The following is a 15334-nucleotide window of genomic DNA, read 5'->3' as shown; positions in this document are numbered from 1 at the left end:
TATATATATATATATATTGGCAACTATTTTGACCAACGTAAGAAAATGCGATACTAAAAAACTCTTAAAAAGTTTTCAGAACTCTATAATAAAATAAACAATTTTTGTCTCTTGCTGTTTTTTTTGGAAAGTTGTAGTACTTGAGTAAAAAATTATTGAAAACTAATATTTGGCGATCTTTAGTAATTAATATCTTGTTAACTATTGCGAAAATTGCAAAATGGTAGAGAACTTTTCGACTTAGTTTAGTTCGCTCTACTAGCATATAAAATATTTGGCGGTCATTCTGGGACATTCTGTATATGTATGTACTATACCGAATGTTTAAAATAAAGCGTTACAAATTTTTATCTCGGAAATACAGTATTATTAAGAAAAATTGTTCAAACAAAAGTTGTGGGATTCAAAAAGATCTATTTATTAATCTTATCCGTTTGACTTCGGTTAGCGTTGCCAGGTCATGTCAAGATCATGTCGACTTTTTTTAAATAAAACACCCTATTATTGATTCCAGAATCTAATAGCCGATGTCGAGAGCTTTCCAAAACACTATAATAAAGTTATTTTTTATTGAGTACTTTTTGAGTTATGATACTTGAAAGTTACAGTATCACCGGCATTAGCATTACTCAAGGTGCCCGACGGCTAAAACCTTTTAAATGTCGTTCAGGATCATGTCCTGGATATTCTGGATTTGATAATAATTTATCAAAGTCATTGGAGGTTGTCCTCCTTACCTCTTATTTTCATTTTTACGTAAAAATTAATTTTTAATGCAAAAATGAAAATAAAAGGAAAAAGTTCGTGTTTTCGAAATAAAAATTTATAACGCTTTATTTTGATCACCAGGTATATCATGGTGGAAAAAAAGCAGGTGCTTATAACATATTTGTTATATAACATGCTATATATAACGTTTATACATATACAATAATTGATATAGGATGGGCCAAAAATCTGGATACACCCAAATATCTCATAAATGATGCATTTTAGAAAAAAATGTTTCTTAAAGTTGTAAGGTTTAAAAAGACGCATTCAACGATAGTAGTTATTTGACCTAGGATGGCGTTGTCAAGGTCAGGTCAAAGTCAATATGAATTTGTTAAATGAAATCCCTCCCCCCTTTTTCATTACATATTCTTATAGCTTATCTCGAGAGCTTTCCAAAACACTATAATTAAGTTCGTTAAGTACTTTGCGATAGTTTTGCACTGAAAATTCATTTTTATGTTAACATGAAAATAAGAGAAACAATCTCCAGTGACCTTGATCTTAACAAATATTATTTAGGACATGATCCTGAACAACATTCAAGAGGTTTTAGCCGTTGATTCGATACCTTGCGTAATGCTAATGTCGGCGATACTGTAACTTTCAAGTCTTATAACTCGCAAAGTACTTAATAAAAATGAAGTTAATTATTGAAACATTTTTTTCTAAAATGCGTTTACGAGATATTTGGGTGTATCCAGACTTTTGACCCACCCTATATGTGATAACATTTGTGATGATAAAACTTTTTGATTACGTTTCTTACAAAACTCAATATTAATTTTTCAGTTTAGAGTGCAAGTTATTTTAAATATATAGCATGAAAAGTAAACAAAACTCATTTTTCTCCACATTGTAAATTGCTATAAAATATCGCCACGTACATACAATAAAGCTTACTTTACTTTTGAATTCATTCATAATATTTGTTATCGTATCAGAAAAACTGTAGTCAACATTTTGTTATTTATAAACGTGTATATACTTTAATGATTCAGGGCTAAGTATTATTTGTAAAATATAACCCGATAGTGTAAAGCACAAAATACAAAAGATCCTATGTATAACCTATGGATACCAAAACTCAAAATAGAGAATCGAATTATCATATTTGATTAAAGTTAAATAATATTTCTTCAACGCTTCTCAAGATACAAGACATGATTATTTTACTTTAATTAAAAATACGGAATGTATCAATATTTTTGAAAATTTAATTTTTAAATTAAATTAACAAAAATATATGTATAGTATATCTAACAAACTTCAAAAATTTTTATTATCTATAACTTAGTCCTGAATAATATAATCAGTATTTAAAATTTTTTCTCCAAATATAAAAAACAAAACTTCGAATGTACAGAAGCTGAAAATAGCTTGTCTTGAATAGTTTAGGTGGATGGGTGGCGACTAGGGCAAGCGGTATGAAAAAGAACACATACGGTAACATCGAAGATTTGGTCGTGCGATTGCGAATGGTCACTGGAAGAACAGAGGATCCCGTTATCACTTTAGAAAGAGGTAATCTGGTACCTCGCGTATCTTGTGGCCCGGATTTTGATCATGTGATACTCGGCAGCGAGGGAACGTTAGGAATTATCACGGAGATTGTATTAAAGATACGACCTTTACCGCGAATGGTGAAATACGGCAGTATTGTATTCCCGCATTTTCTGAGCGGCGTTTATGCATTGCGAGAGGTGCGTATGCTTTATGTTGACACTTACATTAAGCCAACCGGTAAGGACCGTGCTCCTTTGTTAACACTTGCCCAACACAAATATTATGACAAAAGAAAGCCGACGAAAGACAGCTATTGTATGTACGTCTGTTTTCATGTACACAGTAAAGGAATACGATCCATCTCGTACAAGATCAATAAAAGAATGTAATTCTGTTATGAATGTATCTATAGGTTGCGAAGGAACGGTGTCAACCTGCCAGCATACGCTTAATGGATAACGAGCAGTTCCAAATGGGGCAAACTCTACGCCCGGAGTCTGGTTGGGGCGGTTTGATTCTGCAAGGACTAAAACATATGTACATCACTCGAATAAAAGGTTTCCGATGGGATCAGATATGCGTGGCCACGCTATTAATGGAGGGCGATGTGGCAGAGGACATTGCGGCTCAGGAACGCAAAATTTACAAGATAGCTGATAAATACGGTGGCATACCGGCAGGCGAAGCTAACGGTGAACGAGGTTACATGTTAACATTCGTGATAGCGTACATCCGTGACCTTGCAATCGAGTTTAACATATTAGCAGAATCGTTTGAGACTTCCGTTTCTTGGAATCATGCATTATCACTATGCAGAAATGTAAAGTCTCGCGTGGCCAGAGATTGCAAGGCACACGGTATCAGTAAATATTTTATTTCCTGTCGCGTTACGCAGACCTATGACGCGGGTTGTTGCGTATATTTTTACTTAGCAATTAGCTATTCAAATAAAGAGAATTGTGTGGAAATTTATGAGGCCATTGAGCATGCAGCGCGGGAGGAAATACTCGCCAATGGTGGCTCGCTCTCCCATCATCATGGAGTAGGGAAAATACGTGCGTCATTTTATCCCGAAGCCGTTGGGGAAGCGGGTGTTTCTCTTTATCGAGCGACTAAAGCGCACTTGGATCCACATAATATATTCGCAGCGGGTAATATGGTTTCAGGAAATAAATCAAAATTGTGAATTAAAATCTTATATGCGACAGTGCAGAATCTATAGAGCTATTCCATACTCCGTTAGTGCCGATATCTTGAACCATTGAAAAGTTTTTATAGTAAATTGATGTGATTTCGTATACTTTCAATCAAAAGTTACAAATCTTATCAATTTATCGTTAAGATTGTTCTGTATGTTTCTTAATGAAGAATATGATTTTTCCATTAACGGAGAATGCACGTAGATAGCAAATACGAAGCAATTAGTATTGTTGTTTGCTGATTCGGCATGATAATATAGAAAAAAAGACTAGTACAATATACATTATAAATAATTATGCACCATGACGTCATTTGGTACAAATGCGGAATTGTAATTGTATCGGCATTTTTATAAATTATTACAACTAAACAAAACACACGTTTACCTTACGCAGATACCTTAATTTATCCTTACTTACTATCATATAGATTGAGTTTAGGTACGTTGATGTCATTTTTCTTATTATAAGACTTAATGATTTCTTCTATTACAACAAAGCTAGACTTGTTAACTCTTAATTAAGCGTTTATTATTACGTAATTTTTATTATTACGTAAATTATATAAAGATCGCTTTTGGCCATTGAGATATGCTAAACTATTACCAAACTATACGCAACCAAGAGTTAACAACTGGATCAGATTTCTACAATATTTTTCATTCATCATATTATGTGCCAGCTTTGAGCTACACGAAAAACTTACCGAGCTCTAAATCTATATTGAATGATTTATCAAGGTACTGGTAAGCTTACTGGCTATCAGCCTTCAGAGTAGACAAAAATGAGTCGAGATCATATTCGTCGTCATATTGCTGCTGTTCCCAGAGTTCAGGTAGGATATCTAGCACAGAACGGCTAATACCCGGTAGGCCAGGAAGTTTCGACGAAATAGTGTCCTCTTGATGATCCATCCTTTTCTCCTTTCCGTTGTCCAACGAGAATAGATCCAACAACTAAGGAAATCATATTGATTTTACATCACATGAGTTTCGATAAAATTTGATATTAAATATTAATTATTGAATTACTTGGTCAGTAGCCATGGTTTCCAAAGAAGCATTCTCTGTCGATATTATTGTATTTGCAGTGAGAAGTTTGAACTTTTGTAGTCCCATAATCTTTTCCTCCACTGTCGATCTAGTAATCAAGCGGTATACATTGACTACTTTCTTCTGTCCTATACGGTGCGCGCGGTCCATTGCTTGGAGATCTTTCATAGGGTTCCAATCGTGCTCCACGAATATAACCGTATCTGCTCCTGTCAAGTTTAATCCAAGACCACCGACTTGAGTGGTTAACAAAAGAACATCTATCGATGGATCAGCATTGAAACGCGTTACGACAGAATGTCTGTGCGCCGCCGGTACACTGCCATCTAGACGGAGATATGTTACTGTCGGCAGATGCGTGCGAAGTAGATCTTCCTCCACAATGTCCAACATTGCTTTCAATTGGCAGAAAATTAGAGCACGATGCTGGCTCACTAGTTGCTGTTCCTGGGAATGAGCGCTTTCTGCGGTAGGATTCACAGCGGAGGAATTGCGAGTTTGCTGCTGTTGCTGTTGCCCGATACCACAATCTAATAGCAATTGTTTCAATGCAAGTAACTTGGCGCCGTGCTCAATTTCTGCCAAAGTGCTTTGTTGCTGCTTCAACATATCACACACCTGGAAATATTATAGAAAAATTATATAGGATAAAATTTATTACAACAGATTTCATAAACTAAATGAAGAAAATTGAAAAATATAAGATTGTAAAACAAGATTTTACACACACGCGCGCGCGCGCGCGCACACACACACACAATTTTTCTTTAAATAATTTTTTTAAATATTTGTTTTTTAATACATACTGTTCGATACAATGGATGTCCTTGACTTAACACCAATTTTGGATGATTGCATACGTTACGCAAATATCGTAGCGCTTCAAACACATTACTTTGAGAATCGTTAGAAGACGAGGAATTGTTAGTGAGAGCGGAATGACGAGTGCGGAAATCCTCATAAAGTATGCGTTGCAAAGGTGATAAATCGCAGTAATAATCTTGCGTGATTTTGGGTGGCAAATCTTGCAGCACGTCTTCCTTGTTTCGTCTCAGTAAGAACGGCAATACCTATAATCGATTACAGTAATAAATCACTGTGACAGAACTTAAACTAAGGAACTTTAATGAAAATAAGGAGGAAGAGGATGAAAAAGACACAAATTTGTCTTATTTGTACAATTACCTGTCTGTGAAGAGCCTCCATAGCTAAAGCACCAGCCTCTTGTTCTTTCGGTCCTGCCTTCGGCTCTCTGCAGGCCAAAATAGGACGGGAATATTTAGCGGCAAATTGTTTCTCGCTACCGAGGAAACCTGGCATCAAAAAGTCGAAAAGAGACCACAATTCGAGCACATCATTCTGTACAGGTGTGCCGGACAATATAAGCCTGTGATTAGCATGCAATCGCTTCATGGCTTTGGCGCTTTTCGTTTTGCCGTTTTTTATTACATGGCCTTCATCAAGCACACAATAATTCCATTGATGCGCTTCGAAGAATTCAATGTCTTTTCGTACAATATCATAACTCGCAACTACGAGCCTGTGATGTGGCACTCGAAGACGCAATTTCTCGCGATCTTGTGGCGTGCCGGCATATTGAATAACTGACAAATCCTTTACTTTGAAGAATTTTTCAGCCTCGTATACCCAATGACCCGTTAGAGTTGGCGGGCATACAACTAGACTAGTCGGTGCCTGTGAATTGCGATGGTGGTCCAATGCTAAGATACAGAGCGTTTGTAATGTTTTTCCAAGTCCCATATCATCACACAACACTCCGTGAAGATGATAACGATTCAGAAAATTGAGCCAATTTAAGCCCTGTCGTTGATACGAACGTAATTCTGCGGCTACGGAAATCGGTAGCTCCGTATCAGGAATATTATGAGGATTTAGAAGTTGATCCAAGAACTTTCTCTCTTGTGCCTTTTCTTGTCTGTACATATATTACATAAGGAACACTGAATTCAAATGCCATATGAGCTTTCAATAATATATATGATTGGTCAGTAAAGCGATGTACCTTACTAGAATATCTTTTAAGCTGTGTTAATTAAAGTGGTTCTTTAGTAAAGTGCCAAAAATTTGGGTGCTTCATCAGGGCCCGCCCAAAATTACAAATATCTGCATAATTTAAAATATTAAAACTACATATCTTGTGTATATCTTAATGAAATAGTATGGAATATACGATAGTAAATCAAGAGCTGCATCTTGATCGAACGAAAACGAGATAAGATTATGTTTATTTTTCGAAGTTAAATTTATATGCAAGTTTATGCACGTAAATATCTTTCCAGAATGACTGTTGATCTACTATTACTTTTTTGTGATTATTAAAATCGTAATTTTTTAAACTATTATCTTGTTTTTAAGAAAAATCTATGGTAAGATTTATGTGCAGTTAGTCAAAGAAGCGTCTGCGAGCCTTATCTGTCACTATCACTGAGTAATACGTGAAAAGTTACATCTTCAACATTTTTTTTCTCTTATTTCATCGTTAATCTATCGTAGAATTTTGCACACGTCAATTTCGGTATTTCAACTTCATTACATAAAAAAATTAGACATTTCTATGGTAACTCGAATGACTAAAGAACCACCTTAATAGCTGTTTCGTTATTCACTATGAGTATTGAAAATCCATAGTATACAATATGTAACGTGAACTATAGATTTTCAGTAATTGCTGTGAGTGTATGCGCGCGCGCGCGCGCGTGTGTGAATAACGAATCGCAGTCATTATTACTCAAATTTTATAATTTGTGCTTAATCCATGAATTCACTATTTCAAAAATAATATCGTAATGACATTAGCAGGTACAATCATTGATGTGATTTAATCATTTAATGATTGTGTTGTGTTGTCATCCATTTTTTCTTTTTCAGGAATATTATGGTATACACCAATCACACATATTACTAAAAATTATATGTATCTCGCACGAATAACTTACACTAGATCTGGTGGATCTGCAATTGCGCCAGGATCAAGCGGTAACAGCTGCACAAGCGTAGCGAAAGTTGCGCTACAAACTAGTCTTACAGATTGATTTTGATCGCTCATACGTCCTAATAAAGGTACCATAAAGAGTACTGCATATGGCACCACATGTACGCCTAAGCTTTCGACAATGCAAGTTAGAGCTTCCGCAGCTCCTTGGCGTACGGAATCGACTTTGTTCGGTGCCACTATGCCTGAAGAACATCTCTTCTCACTGCCAGTTGTGTCCAAGAGTGGTATAACACTACGTAATATGTGTACCATTGTCTAAAAAAAATAAAATAAACTTCTTAATCTTTTGTTCTATATTGTTATGTCTATCGTTATCAATATGTATCTGATAAAGCTTAAAATTACTTTCTCTGTATCTAGAGTAGCTAATGTAGCTATACATCGTGAGGTCATGTGTCTAACAGCTTTGTATGAATGCGTTAGTAGACTGCATAAACGTGGAAAAACCTCTAACACAGGCGGTAACAAAGACTTATCCAAACTTGGTGCTATGATTTCTAATACTTGTAGACCGACAATTAATAGATTTCCTTCATCTTCTTGTATATTATCTTGTTTGGTTGCATCTTTTAGTGTGTTCGGTAAAATCAAATTCCACAGTTGAGGTAAGCGATCAGGTAATTGAGCACCGAAGAGAGTAGCTTCAAAAATATAGAAATATTTTAAACATAAAGTTTACATATATATTACATACAGACTATTACAGTGTATTAAATTGCATTACTCATTAAAATTAGTTATACACAATTAATTAATTAGAATTTAATCGATTCCCCCCTATCTCATTTCTTTTTTCATTCAGATCAGAGAGAATTGCATTTAATTGAACATTAGTTAATTTTGATTATAAGAAATGATCCTGCTAAATATAACATCTAATATATACCTATAGCTGTTAATGCAAATGTAGCTCCGCGACGACGTGTTCTAGCAGCTTTGGCTTCTGGTTCTTCACAAGCGAGTAATTCCTCAAGGGGAATCTCAGTCGTTGGTGGTCTACCAGGACCTCTACCGCTGCCGAGTCCACTACCTGCACCACGATTGTATGCTATTCTCTCAGCATGTTTTTGTCTATTATTCAAAGTGAGTATTCCATCATAAATTTCAGTGTCGCAACATACCCGTGGTGTAAATTCAAGGTCAGAACATAGGAATGTGCATAGATTGGTAGAAATCTGTAACAAGTGAATATTTTGATAACATCTTATAGCATATGGAAAAGAAATGTGAGGAAAAAATTATTTGATAGTTTAGAGATACTCTATGTCGTATTTGTTTTTATTCCTTATGATTTTATGTACTTTATATGCAAACCTTTGCATTCGGAGATGGTTTTCTATCGATACAAAGCTCAATTAGATGAGACAAATGTTTTGCAGCCAGTTTTTGCAATTCCTCATTTTCCTCTCGTTTTATAGCTTCCATTAATGGTTTTACTAATGGATTAAGTGGTTGAGGAGATTGAGGAAGGATATGTAACATCGTAGCGGCACCAGCGAGCGCGGCCATTGACATAACATGCAACGATTGTTGTTGTGCCGCCATCGTAGTCGCTCCGATATCCAATGCTCGCCTCCTTTCTTCTAAGCTATCCATTAATTTAGGTTTCACTCTAGGAGATATTGAACAACTACCAATATTTTCAGTTCCTCCTGCGTTCGTTCCAACAGTGCAAATGGCAGGAAGTCTTCTCTTAGCCAATGCAGCAATCTGATCAAGAGTCATCACGCTGGATGAATCTATTTCAAATGATACCATTAATTTATAATGTTTTAAAGTTGCGATGTAATCGTGACTTTCGTGCAGCAGTCGAGTGAAGGAAGTTGCAATCTCATCGTAGTACATGCATTCATTTAAACAAGCCAATAATCTGTCACTAAAAAAGAAATTTTGTTTCATTAATATACAATAGATACATGAAATACTTTTCATAAAAGTTGTATGTTTTATACCTGAGTATGTCTGGTATTGTGGGTATTTTCAATGGATCTACAGTCGCCCAACTAGACATTGTAAGTCCCACAACAGTACGTTGCAGCGCCGATCGTGAATTAAGATGTGCTAACAGCACTTTAGCATAACAAAGCGCTGGACTAGGCACGTCTGGTGGATAAATGACACCTGGTGCAGGTTGCACAACGTAGTGCGACAATAATCCTAACATACGAGATGCTCTACAACGAGCCTGTATCACGTTTGCTTTTCGTACATTCAGCGCTACTGTTTCAATCCCACCAATGTACATTTTCAATTCAGATAACGATTTCGCATTTGCATTAATATTACTGTTTCCGCTATTAATATCCAATTGTCCGTCGCAGTAGGCGACCATTTGATTATTCTTTGTGCCCTTAATAGAACTAGCGACTGTCATCAACAAATTTGGGTTGAATGGCACATGTTCTGGTTGCATGGCAAGGCACAGCCATGTACTGACATGAGGACACGCCGCATGTAACAATAATTCGAGATCACTCTGCACGACTAGATTTTCCCAGACACGTTCGGCCACATCTTGTATCGTGCTAATATGCTCAATTAACACGCACTGAAACACATGCCTCAATGTTTCCTGTAAAACTAATCCACCACCTTCACCCCATCGTTCCTTCTTGTTTTCGCTATAATTGCTATCGTTTCCAGTTAAAGTTTGCAGTGTTTGTAACGTAGCTTTACGTACACTTGAACTTGAATGACTGAGAAATGGCCATAAACGTGGTAATACCTAAATAAATGTTGTTCAACCATTATTAAAAAAATATTTAAATATTTGTATCCCTTTGCCGAAAGAATAAAGATATTGTATTACCTGCGATAATGGCTGGGGCGTTAAACAAGCATGTGCCGCTGGTAATGAAAGTATCGCAGCCAAGAGACCCATAAAAGTGTTACAAGCTGCAGCCAAGTCATCTTGTTCTTTTAATAATTCCCAAAGACGTATTACAATAGTTTCTAATTCTGTTGATTTTAATAATCGCGGAAGAGCGTGTGCTACTGGTATAAGTGCACTTGCGGCAGCTGCACCTACGTCATCGACAGGATCGGATAATCCTTGCATGATAGCAGGAAACACTTGTGGCAATACCTCGTCTAACAGATCGTCTCGTACGGCCAATAAATATTTTAAAGCAAGAAATGCACCGTGTCTCGCTTCCCATTCATTATGTTCCAATAGTTTGAGAATTACAGAAAATATTCCAGGAAAAACACCATTTGTATCTTTGGTATTTGGACCACCGGGTACTAATAAGAAGAGCGATCCTAATGCTTGAGCACATGTTTCTCGTACTGGAGCAACAACTTGATCAGATACAAAATCTCCAAATCGATCAAGCCCTAATACACACAATAACCGTAAAGCGGCATCGATCATCCATTCATAATGGCTTTCTTGCATTTCTTCTTGAGTTTGATCTGCAGATTTGCCTGCTCCTGTGTATTCAAGTGCATTTAGTGTTTAGCAGTTAACATTGAGGGAACTATATTCACTATAGACTTACGTACCTTTACCATGAAGTCTTATGAGTTCTCGCAAAGCCGTTGCTGCTCCATGACGCACTTCCCATTTTTGACTAAATAAATCCTGACAAAGACTTTCTGCAAAAGATTCTAAAGGCCAATCTACGATTGAATCTGGCCAACATCCGGTGCTATCTGGTACTCCATTTACTTGCTCGTTAGATATGTTGCATTTTGATCCAGTATCTGATGAGATTGTGTCCTCTAGTATAATTTTTTTGGTTGCTGGTTCACCAATTGGAGATTGAACATTCGTTGAATTTGAATTGTCATCATTAGCGCGATGGTCATCCGGTTCGCGCGATCGTTGTTTCGATACTGATTGACGAGCCTGTTATTAAGATATAAATAATTAATATCTTTATTATGAACTTTATAAATAAAAACATGCTTTATGTAATAAAGCATGTAAAGTAATCCTGAATATTATAAGTTTTTAACACTTGCTGGCATAAACTGCAATAATTTAAAGAAAATGTTAATTATAAATAGTTAAATATAAAAGTTTGAAAACGTAATAATACTTTGCGTTTCGCTCTATTCATTTCTCTTCTGCTCATTAATAATCCTTCAGAGTCATCAACAGGTGTAGTAGCAGTTTGTGTTATACATGGCGCCTGTACTAGAGTCAAATCCTCAACAGTAAATAAATCGTCAACACCCATTAAACGTGGATGAAAACCTAGCTTTGCAGCTAATTTTTCTTGCTGATTGGGAAGTGACAATTGTTCTCCCTCTGATACAGTCAAGTCATACTCACTGCCCTCAGATCCAGTAAGATGTGAACTACGAGCTAGAACTCTGCTCATATCAAAAGATTCTAAATTCAATCTGGTAGTAGAAGGCTTGCGTTTCACTTCAGATTCATCTATTAATTCAAAACACTCATACATAATATAATTGAAAAAATTCTTATTAAAGATATAAAAATTAATTACGATAGTATTAATATATATTACCTGTAGAGACTTCCTTCTTAATTGGTTGTGGGTTCCAAGGAGGAACTTGAGCAAGTATAGCTTGTACAGCATGGGCAGCTGATATTCGAGTATCCCATTGTGAAGATTTTAATAAGGTAGAGACTCTTGCTAATAAATGATGTAGATCATGAGGATGTAATCTCTGTGCTTCTCCCAATTGTTGCGCAGCTGCTCTTTTGGTAACTGCGTTTGTTCCAGTCTCCAACAATATGAATAATCTGTCCAATCTAAAAGTTAAAATATATCCAATATAATAAAAATTACTAATAAAAAAATAAATTTTTTTAAATATTTACTTGTTTATAATGTATCTTTCATAGTACATAACTAATACAGTTATGTTTATATATTACTATTATACATTTTCAAAGCATATTGTATAATACTTTATGTATATGTATATACATATATATATATATATATATATGAAAAAATAAAAGTATATAATTTTATTATACATTTACCTTGACGTCATGGTGATAAAGAATATTGCTCAATAAACGACTCTTGAATATCTGAAATTAAAACAATCATAAACAATTAAAGCTTATTTGCTTACAAATATATTTAATAAAACTTTTTCACAATATTCCTATATATATACATAGGATTGATTCGAGTATAAATTGACAGTGCAATCACTAGTTCTCAGGAATACTCGAAAGAGAACTGTTGAGAGATTCTCTAATTCTTATGTAAACAAAATTGTGTATTTAATTGTACGATACTGGGCAAACTTTCTTCTAGCATTCTGAAGATTATCTTCGAGTAGGAAAGTAAAGTTGCAGTAATAAGATAAATGATAATCAATGATTGCAAATAGGAAGGACATTTGAACAGGACTGGTCTGGAGAGAAGAAAAACGGAGAATGAGATAGCGATAACGAGACGAGAAGTGGAAGAGAAGTGGAAGAATGCACCGCTAAATGCTTGCTGGACATCTTGGTGTGACAGTGGTGACAATGATGACAGTGATGACAATGGTGACGGCGATGGTACGTCAGCGATATTCCGAGCGATCGTATCTTGAGAATAATTTACGAATGTGGAGGGATCGTGGCGCGTTAGTACGAGTACAATATGGATATAACGAAGTGATCGGTCGAGGAACAACCAACAGACCGAGGAACCGACGTCAATGGATCGCATACCTGCTTTCTCAAAAATTGTTTTGGCAGTCTTATTTCGGCTTCAACCGATCCGCGTTGCCATTTCCGCATTGCCGGACATACGAAAATCACATTATGCCGCGCGTAATGCGAAAGTACGCTTACGCTTGTCAAATTTCTCGGAGAGAAACTCATGTTACAAGCATCAAATTTATACTGACAGCCATATTGCTGGGGAACCTGAGTTTTGTCCCCTGGTTTTACTCCCATTGGTCGGCAGTGCGCATGTTACCTACCGATCAGCTAATCGCCATCCTCCCCGTTCAATAATCGTTCGAGAGTACGCGTCAGTACTCAGTACGCATCAGTATGTATTTCTGATGCGCGAGTAGTGCGAAAATTGTTTGCGCTTTGCGCAGTTTGCCACAGTTCGCGCACTGTTGGGTCAATGGTTTAGGGTATATCAATCACATTTTATGTGCGACTTTGAAAGAGAATTGCAATTGGATAATTTTCTTCATGCATACGTTTATGCGAGTTTGCTATGCAAGTTTGTGTGGATATACCCTAACGATGATCGCTGATGGTCGCAGATGATGAACTTGATATTGGCGTTATTTGCTTTAATTCAGACATCATCGTTTCTTTTTTTTTTTTTTAAACTTTTATAAAAAGATTTCGCTTATATTTAATTTTATTTTAATATTTAATTTTTGTACACTTAAAAATTTCATGAAATTTAATATACTTTTAAGTTACACAATTTGAACTTAATTTCACATTACGTTAAATTTAATGTACTCTTATAACTAAAAAATACATTTGTGTACATGTACATGAAAATTTATGAAATTTAATGTGCACGCTCATTTGTATTTAAGTAACTGTTGTAACTTAATTTTCAGTTAAATCATTCATTGCTTTTAGTTTCGTTCATAACCACGAGCTTCATTTATATGAAGGATTATGTTGCATTATCAATTATGTGTAATGATTCCGATATTAATTGTAAATAATTTAAAAAAGATCGATCTAGCCAATTTAATGAGTTACAATTAATGAATTAAATTTGTTTAGATCGCCATTTTTACTGCTTGTATATTAAAAGAATTAACATGAAAAAAAAGTTATATTAAATTAATATTCAAGTTAAACTTTAATTAATATTAAATATTAATTAATATTAAAAGACTTTAGAGTCTAGAGGAATTGAAAGGAAAAAGTAAAATCGAGAACATGGAAGTATTAAAATATATACATAAGTCCTTGATACAGATCATTAATTAACATCTCTAGTAGCTAACATTCGTAATAATTCTTTCTAAAAGAATCCCATACTAATTATAATATATGGAAAATTGAGTTCCGGTAAAATGAACTGGTTTTTACGTACGAGATGTCTCAGAATGACTGCTAAATATTTCGTGTGCCAACGATTGCTACCAATTGTTAACTATTGCGAAAATTGCAAAATGGTAGAGGACTTTTCGACTTAGTCCGCTCTATCAGCACACGAAATATTTGGTCATTTTGAAACATCCTGTACAAAGAAAGTAAAAAAAAAAAGAGTACCTTTTGAATCTGAAAAAGAACTCACAATTGATGACATAAAAGTGAATCTTTTGGTATTCTTAGAAATACTTTTAGAACAGAAATATAGAAAACGAATTCATTTTGTAAGTCGGGAATGAAAAAAGAATTCTTTTTGGATTCTCTGTGCTATTTTTTTTTTTTTTTGGGTTTACTATTAATAATGTATGAAATATAAAAAATATTTTTAAATATTGTGCGCTTATTTTTCATTAGATACAAACGTATGAATTGTAGATGTCTAAAAATCTGTTGAAAGAATAAGGATCATTAAAAAAAAACATGTAATATTTTAGCAATGGACTTTAAGTAATGGAATTATTTTATTTAAAAAATGCAAAAAAGAAAGAATTCTAGCATTATCGCTAGTTTGGGTTGACCTTAAAAGACAGTCGCAACATTGACGCAATAGTAATTATACACTATTGTTTTATCACTTCATTTTTTTATTAGTCAGCCTGTATACCTTAAACATGCTATATCTATGACGCATTTGAAGGTTGTGTGTGTATGTGTGTGCGCGCGCGCGCGTGTGCGCTGTATATGTTGCGCATAAGAGATGAAAATACGAAAATAACATGTTTTATTCTTT

General features: G+C 35.1%; 2 protein-coding genes across 2 annotated transcripts in view; one reads left to right on the top strand and one right to left on the bottom strand.

Annotated features, from left to right (window-relative positions):
• Nucleotides 1-3847, top strand: part of LOC108754747 (alkyldihydroxyacetonephosphate synthase) — a 19395-nt gene extending 15548 nt beyond the window's left edge. Inside the window, exons 5-6 of the mRNA XM_018497302.1 lie at nt 2165-2474; nt 2690-3847. Coding sequence (XP_018352804.1) covers nt 2165-2474; nt 2690-3463 — 1084 coding nt within the window. The 3' untranslated portion in view covers nt 3464-3847. The remainder of the gene's footprint in view (nt 1-2164; nt 2475-2689) is intronic.
• Nucleotides 3789-13357, bottom strand: LOC108754746 (TATA-binding protein-associated factor 172). Its single transcript, XM_018497301.1, has 15 exons — nt 13195-13357; nt 12508-12558; nt 12023-12270; nt 11588-11931; nt 11049-11394; nt 10354-10976; nt 9497-10269; nt 8859-9420; nt 8431-8719; nt 7890-8185; nt 7486-7799; nt 5714-6464; nt 5335-5598; nt 4508-5146; nt 3789-4432 (listed from the first exon to the last, which is right to left on the bottom strand). The coding sequence occupies exons 2-15, from the start codon at nt 12516-12518 to the stop codon at nt 4229-4231; spliced, it is 5664 nt and encodes a 1887-aa protein (XP_018352803.1). The 5' UTR covers nt 12519-12558; nt 13195-13357; the 3' UTR covers nt 3789-4228.
• Nucleotides 13358-15334: the final 1977 nt, after the last annotated feature.

This window comes from Trachymyrmex septentrionalis, unplaced genomic scaffold (assembly GCF_001594115.1).
Source record: "Trachymyrmex septentrionalis isolate Tsep2-gDNA-1 unplaced genomic scaffold, Tsep1.0 scaffold80, whole genome shotgun sequence".
Lineage (NCBI taxonomy): Eukaryota > Metazoa > Arthropoda > Insecta > Hymenoptera > Formicidae > Trachymyrmex > Trachymyrmex septentrionalis.
Note: the sequence above shows the minus strand (reverse complement) of the source record. Positions and strands in the feature narration are given on the sequence as shown.

Excerpts from the sequence above, each read along its gene's own strand:
- LOC108754746 (XM_018497301.1), bottom strand. Across the intron at positions 10,977-11,048 it reads CATAAGACTTCATGGTAAAG|GAGCAGGCAAATCTGCAGAT; the intron begins GTACGTAAGTCT and ends TTGAATACACAG. Across the intron at positions 5,147-5,334 it reads GACATCCATTGTATCGAACA|GTGTGTGATATGTTGAAGCA; the intron begins GTATGTATTAAA and ends TAATATTTCCAG.